The 10,232-nt window shown below is 39.4% G+C and overlaps 1 gene segment (V, D, J or C); it reads right to left on the bottom strand.

Annotated features, from left to right (window-relative positions):
- Positions 1 to 1,256: 1,256 nt before the first annotated feature.
- LOC103092464 (immunoglobulin heavy variable 3-23-like) lies at positions 1,257 to 1,894 on the bottom strand. The segment is given in 2 exon segments: positions 1,257 to 1,693; positions 1,793 to 1,894. Coding segments are annotated over 2 exon segments (477 nt in total).
- Positions 1,895 to 10,232: the final 8,338 nt, after the last annotated feature.

Consider the following 10,232-nt stretch of genomic DNA (forward strand, 5'->3'; position numbering starts at 1 on the left):
CATCCACACTGAAGGACCAAAAGGCATGGAATATGATATTCTGGAAAGCAAGGGAACTAGGTCTACAACCAAGAATCAACTACCCAGAAAACTGACTATATTCTTACAGAGGAAAGTATGGTCATTCAACAAAATAGAAGAACTCCAAGAATTTGTAAAGAAAAGACCAGAACTGAACAGAAAATTCGATGCCCAAGCACAGAACTCAAGAGAATCATCAAAAGGTAATTAAAAAAGAGGGGAAAAAGAAAAATAAAACAAATAATGAAGTAGAGGAATTCCATGAGGACTGGAACAACCTCCAGGAAGTGATGCAGAGCTAAAGCAGCAGAACCAGGAGAACAATGTACACAGAGACTGATACACTGTGGTGCAATTGAATGTAATGGACTTCTCCTTTAGTGGCAATGTAGTGTACATGAACAACTTGGAGGGATTTACGAGAAAGAACACTATCCACATTCAGAGGAAAACTGTGGGAGTAAAAACACCAAAGAAAAACAACTGCTTGATCATATGGGTCAAGGGGGATATGATTGGGGATGAGGACTCTAATTGAACATCCTAGTGCAAACACCAAAAATATGGAAATGGGTTCTGATCAAAGAAACATGTAATACCTTGTGGAATTGCAAGACGGCTATGGGACTGATGGGTGCAGGGGAAGGAGGATTAGAAAATGATTTTTGTAACCAAGGAATAAAGTTTGAAATTGACCAAATATAAAAATAATGTTAGAAAATACATATCAAAAAGAATACATCTCCTCCCTGTACCTCTGCTTATCATAAATAGGAAAGAGCAGCAGAGACAAAAAAGGACTTAAGAGAGAGAGGGCAGGGGGGCAGATACTCAAGGGATTAAGAACCAGGTGTAGTGATGGGAGGTCCTGGGTTCAAATCTTGCCTCAGACACTTGCTAGCTATGTGACCCTGGGCAAGGCATTTAAGCCTCATCATACACAATATTGATTCCTAGACAGATGGTAAGGGTTTGAAAATAAATAAATAAATAAATAAATAAATAAACAAACAAACAAACAAATAAATAAATAGATGAATGAATTAATGAATTAATGAATTAATGAATAAACAAACAAATAAATAAATGAACGAATAAATAAACAAACAAATAAATAAATGAATGAATGAATAAATGAATGAATGAATAAATAAATAAATAACAGAGATAGAGAAGGGAATATTCACTGGGATTTGGGAGAAAATAACAGACCTTGAAAAGACACTTGTCAGTCTCCCTCTTCACCTGTTATTGTAACTGGGCTCCTTGTGCTCAGAGTTCTGGAGTTCCCTCTCTGTCATTCTCCACCAGAACTCTCTAATGAGGAGGTTTTTGTCTGCTCTCTCACTGCTCTCCCTCACTGTGTCTCTTGCACAGTAATATGTGGCTGTGTCCTCGGCTTTCAGGGAATTCATCTGCAGGTGCAGCAGGCTGTTGCCATTGTCCCTGGAGATGGTGAATCGGCCTTTCACAGAGTCTGCATAGTATGTGCTACTTCCATCATTACTAATTTCTGAGATCCACTCCAGCCCCTTCCCTGGAGCCTGGCGGACCCAACTCATGTAGTAGCTGCTGAAGGTGAATCCAGAAGCTTTGCAGGAGAGTTTCAGGGATCCTCCAGGCTGTCTCACATCTCCCCCAGACTCCACCAGCTGAATGTCACAATGGACACCTGCAAGCAAAGAGTCATTAGAGACAATAGTCACACAGATCTACCACTTCAAATACTCTTTACTCCTGCAAAAAAACAAGTTTAAAAATTGAAATCTACCTTGCAAAATCATCAGAATGAAAATGCCATTGAGTCCAAATTCCATGATTTAGGCTCTACAATGTCAGTCCTCAGCTGGGAAAGGCCACACAAGGAGAAGCTCCTCTCCCAGAGCAGCAGACACAGGTTTTGTGCTGGGTTCATGCCTGAGGGAGGAGCCCCATTTGCATGTCTTCCTCTATTTTATGGGAGGAAGAGCAGCTGCCTGCCGCTGTGATGATTCCCTTCCCTGAGCTACAGAATCATGAAAGCCCCAGAGTTGGTTCTAAAGCCCTGAGGAAGGTTGTGGTGACACTGAAAATCCAAGTATCATTGTGAGGTCTCAGTGTTTATCCTCCATCACTCCATCTGACACAGTCTCCATACCAAGAGAATGCTCATTAGTTCCTTTTGTGTTGCTGGCCGGTCCTGAAATGAGTTGTTAATGTGTGTGGAAGTGGTGTAGTCATCTCACAACATGAGCCATATATACTGTGAACCTTAAAAATTCTCAGACCCTACTTCAGAATACTTGGTTAAGACCATTGCCCACTTTAAACAATGAAGGAACTTAGATCAGGAATGTGAGACCTCTAGTCCACCCCTACTTAAGCATGCTTTAGGGGAAGAAACTCCTTGCTGAACAATGAAAAATACTTAAACACATACTTATAGTAGGGCAAAAGTTCTTAAGCTGTGCCTATTTTTAGATCTAACACAAAAGGGTGCTAAGTACCTATAAAGGTCAGGAAACTTGTGAATTTACAAGGAGCAAAGAGGTGAGAACTTACTCAGAGGTTCTTTTCAGGTGTGATCAGGTTAATCAAATGTTTAAGCCTACTTAGGTGTGAATTAAGAATGGTCTGTCCTTTAGAAAATGTCTACTGTGATTGGTAGATGTGAGAACTTAGTGGAGGTGACATAGGAGAAAATTCCCTTTAAAAGGAGATGAAAATCTGAGAGAAGGGACTGTCAGAAGACTCTCTCTCTCTGGACTCTCTTGGAGATGGTCTCAGAAGAACTCTCTCTGGAGAGATTCAGCTGGGAAAAGCTGAATTGGAGGAAGCTCAACTGGTGTCTCTCTGAACACTAGAATTTTCTTGGGACAAATCTTGTGGTGAGTGGATTGAAGACTGACTGATCTCTCTCTCTTAAGGCTGGCCTAAGCTGGCCTAGCTTTTTTTTCTCATTATTCCCTTTTACTCTCTCTCTCTCCTTCTTTAATTCCTCATTTGTATTAATTAAAATCTCTATAAAACTCAGCTGTCTTGGGTATATTTAATATTTGGGAATTTTTTCCCTTGCGACCACCTTATATTTGATTTAAAACAAGACACTGTCTTGAAACCATATTTTCTGTGGTCACAATTTAAGCCAAATACTCTTTTATCTGCCACAGTTTATGACACCCACTATTTTAATCACTACAATATTCCTGTTTCTTCTGAAGCGTTTTCTTTAATCCAACTCCATGACAAATAGTATAAATCATTGTAAAATCATTTAATAAGCAAGCACTGGTGGAAAATGCTGATGATACAGGAAAAAAAGAGAAGAGCACAACTTGACCTCAAAGGACCCACATTCTAATGTAGAGACAGCACATAAATAACCATATATATATAACATACATGAAGAGATAACGAGGATTAATTTCAGAAGTTTTAGACCCAGGCAACAACAAAGGACCTTCAATAGAAGTTTATATTTAAACTGAGATGTAAAAGTAGCCAGGGAAACTAAGAGATGAATGTTAGGAAAGACATTGCAGGTATGGAGATGACCAGTTCAAAGACAGGAGAACAACAGAAGATGGATGTCATGGACATGAAACAGTAAAGTCAGTGTAGTCAGATGTGAAAGTATAGTGAAACTTTACAATTAATTAGATTCAATTATAAATTATTTATATCCTGGAATCCCTTTACATTGAAATAGAGTAGATACATGTCATTGAGATGTTCTGAAGTCTATATATTCTTCTCAGAATCATGTTTTATTTTTGCATAATACAAAATACAAGGAATTACAAAGGTAGCCAATGATATTGAAATATAATCATTAATTTCAAACAAACAAAAAGTTCCTGGGCATCAGATTAAGAACCTCTGGTGTTCTGGTCTCTCATAAACTCTTTCTATAATTAACTCTCAAAATCTCCTTAGTAAAGTAGTTCTCTTAGTTCCCTCTCAGTGTCTCACATAGACTTTTCTAACTATCACAGTTAACTGATAGTACCTAACATTGTATTCAGTCACTCTTAAAGAAAGGAATAAAATATAAAATGGTCCTCATCACCTCTGATCTACTTCCCTCTAGACACTAGTGTGCTCTCTCCTGGAACTTCTTTTGTTTTTATATACTCACTAGTCATTCATGTACATATTTTCCCCCAAAACAATTAACTACTTGATTTTATGAATATTCAATGGTCCTTGATGGGTTATGATTAATTCCTTTAATTTCTTCTTGCTTGGTTGCAATTTTACATTTTCTGTTTGGTTTATTTTATTTCCTGCTATTTTTTAAGTCTTTTTAAAGAACTAATCTTCAATTTTGATGATCATTTCTATAGATTTTTTCTAGAATGTATCTTTTCTTCTTATTTTATGCTTGTTTGTTCATAGTTTTTAATTTAAAAAAAATCACATTCACTTCAATAATTCTCTTTTATTGGGTTAATGTTTATTTTAGGTAGATAATTGACCTCATTCTGAATGATAGGGTCCTGTGACCAATACAGTGTGTTGTCATCCTTCAATATCCAATTAAAAACTGAACCCACTTCCCAGCCTTTACTGTTTGTATAACAGCTCCAATCCAGTTGTGTAGCATCCCAAGCATATTCACATCTATGAAATATAAATGACTGTATGATTACTGTGTCTCCAAGCATAAGGTTATACCAATGAGGCTTGTGAATGTAACCTTGAACTGGCCATGTGGCCCTTGGCTAAGACAAACTCATTAACATGCTCGGACTCAATTCCCCGGGAAAGCGCGGTTTGGAATCTACACGCCCAAAGGTGTTCCCTCTACCTTGCCACCCAATCTTAATTGTCTATACTTTGTGATGTGGTTACTACATGCTTGGGAGTACCACCCAAGCAGGACAGGAATAAAATTCAGAGGCAATCCCATGAACTTCCTCTTGCCTCTTGGCCTTTCTCCCTTTCATGGAGCTCCACTGGGCGACTCAATGACTCTCTCTCCTCTTGACCTTCTCCTTCCCCGAGGCTGTAACCATCTAGGCCTGCATTTCCTATCTTAATCTCCTCATCCACCTCCTGTTCCTTTGTACTCATACTCTCCTATCAAAGGGAGTATCATAGGGATTGCCTGCCCTATCCAACTACTGACTTGTCCGTGTCTTTCATTTCCACCCTGGTTCTCGGTTCCTACCTCTCCTCGGGTCCCATCACAAAGGTGAGCCCCTTCCCTTGTGGGACCCTGCTGGTCAGGGAAGTCCATTAAGGAAAACCCCACACAGTTGTTTAGCATATGTTTCTCATGGACATTGTTATGCCCCATAAGAAATTTTATCCAGTTTGCAGAATTGGCACAATTCCTTTATAGGTTCTTACCCTAATGGAGAGATTCTTTTTCCAATCTTGTGCTTTCCTGGGAGGGAAAGGATGAGGGATTGGATATTTATATATCACCAACTCTATTTTTTTGCCAGCCATTGTGCTGAGCACTTTTCACAAATATCATATCACTGATTTTTTCAACAAGCCTGTGAGGAAATTGCATTTAATATTCCTATTTATATGAAGAGGGCCTATTGTCAAGTTCAATCCCGCTAAGTGATCTGGTTTCACTATGAGTAAGTGTGGACCAGTTTAGTACGTGGTTCCTCTACTGGTACAAACTACAAACTAGATTTCTGAGTTAACCCAGACCAGCATCCTGGGTCTCATCAGTCAAACCAATACATTTGGCTATCCGAAAAATAAGAGACCCTCATACTATTTGTTCTCTTTCTATTTCTCCAGAGAACTTGCTGTCTGTCTCTTTGACTGTCTTGTTCTTTTTGTTATCTGTGTCTCTGTAGCCCTAAAAATGGGCCAAGTTCCCTCTAATTCTCTGTCCCTAGTTTTAGCTCACTGGCCCAACTTTAAAGTCAGGGCTCACAATCTCTCTGTGGAGATCAATGGGGCTAAATTCCAAACCTTTTGTGAGTCAGAATGGCCTTACTCAGTGTCAGATGGCCCAGGGGAGGGACCTGGAATAAGGAGGTTGTGAATTCTGTCTGTGCCCAGGTCCTGGGTCCAGGTCCTAATGGCCACCCCGATCAAATGCCCTATATCCTGACCTGGCAGGATGTGGTCTTGGACCCCCCTCCCTGGGTCCATCCTCTGGTGTTGGCTGCCAACCCCTCTAGCATCCTGGTGGCCAAGACACCGACCCCAACCCCTCCTGTGTTAACCCCTTCAGAATCACCACCCCTTTCCCTTCCTCCTGATTCCACTGAGGCATGGCTGTGCAGCCAGAGGTGCCTCCACTACCTACCCCCACTCTTGCACATTGAACAACAGGAAGAGGCAGGCCCTCTTCCCCTAACCCCAAGAATAACTCCCCTTCTTCCACAATGGCCCTCCCTGTCCAAACAAATGGTCAGGCTGATGGTTCCAGGGTTTTTTGTTTGTTTTATCTGTTTTCTCTCATGTTAAATAGCTGAGCACCATCAAGAAAAAAATGAGGAAAGTGGCTTTTTGATAGCCTAAATTTTAACACCAGGTGGCAATAATTGGACATACCTTACAAGAAAGAGGGCATAATATGGATAGAAGCCCCTTACTCTTTGCTTAGATTTTAAAACAAGGGCCCACCGAGAAATCCAGGAAGAGATGATAAGAAAAACAGGCAACTTGGAAACTATCAGTTCCCTGATCAGATCTAACTCCCTCATCTGTTGCAAGGAAGAAGAGGGTTGATTCTGAACAGAAAGACAACTAGTGAGACTTCAGTCTCGTCTCTTACTCCACAATTAAAGGCACTTTCCACTTAAGATTAATTCTAAGGGTTGATGCATACAACTTGGGAGTATTGCTACTGATTTTGATATGGTTCAAATGTAATTCCATGTATTGTGGTAACTTTGTCAGTTAAATGTGAAATGTTAGCCAGATTTTATTGAGCACAGCAAAACTCATGGTTAGAAGTTTGTTTTGTTAGATCTTACAATGCATAATTGTTTCAGTGAATTTGAGAATTGTCTAAATGTGATTGGTAGCCAGCCTGACACAGAGAGGGAATGTTTTATTCTATAAAGACAGAAATTGTACTGGCTACTTTGTAGATGGAAAAGTCATCCAGAAAAAGTTGTTATGTTGTAGAAAAGAACTTATTCTAGAATTTAAACTTGGGATTTTTCAAATCAGATGTTATTTTAATGCATGTGCTGTCAGAACTAGCAACAAGGAATCATATGACACACAAGAAGTTTTTAAGTGGTTAATCTGTGATTGGGATTTAATAATACAAGTACTAAGAATTTGGTATTTTGCAAAAGAGGGAATTTCTAAATAGTGTTGTCTTTGACAAGGTTATATGAATTGTTTTTAAAATGTACAAAATGTATAGGAAGGAATTTGTGATCTAGAGATAAACATGTATTCAGATAATAAAACAACCTATTAATTATCCTATTTTGGGGATAAACAGGGCTATTCCTATAAGAAGACCTGACAAATCTCCTTTCCCTGTCTGCTAGCCAGAAGGAAGTTATGCTTAAATCACTCTATTAGAGTTCTTTATTGGGATTTTATTTCAAAATTGTGATCATGTATAAATGTGGGTTTAGAAAATAACATCCTAATTTTAATTTTGTCAGACAGTAAGATTTCAGTCTGTATAGAAAAGCCACAGATCAGTTTTGCAAAATGGATTTTTAGCAGCATAGCCTCAAGAAGACTGCATTCCATCCTTATCTATCCTTCCATCATAAGAGGTTTAAAGGAAAAATGGGTTTAATTGTTTAAAGCTAAGGCCATGATCTATCCCTATTTTGTATTTACTGTAGAACTAATGAATTCAACATTCCTGTTCATGTCTTGTGACTAAATTGTGATAAATTAATTATTGCCAAAATATGTAAGAATAACTGTTATAATGAAGACTCATAGGCTTTAAGAAATTCTTATAGAGTGCAAAAGTCTTGTTTGAGGGTATGGAAATTTGTTTCTGGACTACTGATAAGCAGAATATCTCTCAGCAATAATGGGTGAGACTTGTCTTTTCAGGAAAAAGAAGGTTTCTGGAATCTAATGGTGACAAAGTACATGAAGGACAGAGAATGTCCTGGAATGGTTACAGAGGCATATTCTGGGCTCACTTGGGAATGGACTTTTTTTGACGATCTAGGCTGTTAGTCCTTGAGTGATACAATGATGACATGAGCCAGTGATAGCTTTGGCTTGTACGTGAAGCCCTCACTATGTGTCCCTTGGGACTGAGGAAATATTTTCCCTGTTGACCTTTTCCTTTGTGACAAATTCCCATAATCAGTACATAATGCCAATTGTAAAATTAAAGTTTCCTTTTCCTCAAACAACTTTAACTATTGAAAATTCTTAAATTGTTAGGGAACATACTTTGAGAAGTAGGTGAAGTTTATTAAGAGTTGGCTTGTATTTGTAGCCTTAATTTACCACAGTTGAAGTTTGGATCTTGAGCTTGGAAATATAGCTCAACAGCTTTCTCGAGTTTCCCCAGAATTTGAGGTAAAGAAATACATCTGTAAAATATTGTTACTCAAGTGTTTATAATTGTTTATAGCTAATGTGTACTTTGCAAAAGGATATTCTTTAACAGAAACATCACATACCAACTCTGCAGAGAACTCAGGCATCCAATTTCCTAAAGGGATCTATTTCTGTCAGAAGATAATTTCTGAAGTCTATTGGCTTATCTGTTTCTATCTGGTGTTCTATTTTTTTGCCCCAGTCCTAGTTTCTACACTTCTCTTTTAAGGGCTGACTCTCCATCTTGTGACCTGTCTTGAATTGGGGGAAGCAGTTGCTGGACATTCTTCAGATCTCCAAGCAGGTCCCCACCTACCTAGGACCCAGGCATTCATGGAGGACACACCCCTAAACACCCTGTGTCCACAGCCTTTCCCTCCCTGTTCAAGTTTTGGCTACTCCCCTGTGGGATATGTGGACTTTGCATTTGTAACCTTGTCACTTCTCTAGTTGCTTCTAGGGTAAAAGCACTCATGGGAGTCACCCAGATGCCCCTGTAACCTCTGCCACCATTCCAGCCTGAAGCCCTGGACATTGCCTATAGTCAATACCTCTCTGCTGACAATAGGCAAGGACAGCGCTACAACCATTGTCAGCTCTGAAGAAGCTACAGAAGACTGAGACCATCACCCACTTTCCCTTAGATATTTGGAGAAGGGAGAGATGACATGAGCATTGTACCCCTAGAAACTCAGACAGACTATTGACAGGGAAATTCTTCTGCTCCCTTGCATCCTCATGACTCCTAGCCTAAGGATTCTTTGCTTTTATGCTGATCATCCAGGGCTAGTTCCATGCATTCTTAATTGCCTATTAGCCTAATAGCCTTTGTCAAGGATCACATTAATACTGTCCAGCTATGGTCCTTCATCAGCAATATCAAACTCTGACTTCCACTGAATCCCCTTATGAGGATATGGTCTCATGAGGAAGATTCCTCATGTGCAGTAGAAGTGGGGAATGAAGGAGGTCAGAACAACCTCCCTCTGGGGCCAGGGGAAAATTCCTGCCCAAGTCAGCCTAACCACTGGCCAGACACTCCCTGCATTGTGAACCCCTTAGCCAACTGCAATGGCCGAACTGAATTAGCCTGTTATTCTCATCCTGATCCTCCTATGCTTACGCTATAAAAGATGCTCCCCCAGCCAAGTCAGCATAACTCCTTCTTTGGAGCAGCCCTAGTGTGCTAGAAATAAACAGTGACCCTTTGCTTACTTGCATTGTCTCCCTGTCTCCATTCCTGGGGGGATTTTCTCGGACCCTACATCCTTTACCCCAATCAACAATTAAATCAAATAATCAGTCAGATGGTGATTTCAATCTTGTTTATTTACATCTAGAGAGTAAGCCCATTGTCAGAAGCCATCTGAAGTGGGGAAATTCATAAAGCAAATCCTGACACCCAGAATTTCATTCATTGGAACCATGATTTATTGATAGAAAAAAAATAAGGAATCTACCAGCTGGGACAGCCTTCCCTAGTGGAAGCTGTATCAGACTTATATATAGTTAGTTTATATAGCTTACAAGATACAATAGTTATTTCCTTTCACAATAGGTTCTTATTTGAGAATCAACAAACCTTATCACAAATACAGGTACCTGTAATCAGAGACAATACTTAGATTAGTCAGGGGTTGTTAAGTTTTACATGAACCTTAATTCACTTATCCCCAGTTTGCTAAGTATTATCTTGCATTCCACCCTGACCTCTT

This window comes from Monodelphis domestica, chromosome 1 (assembly GCF_027887165.1).
Source record: "Monodelphis domestica isolate mMonDom1 chromosome 1, mMonDom1.pri, whole genome shotgun sequence".
Classification (NCBI taxonomy): Eukaryota; Metazoa; Chordata; class Mammalia; order Didelphimorphia; family Didelphidae; genus Monodelphis; species Monodelphis domestica.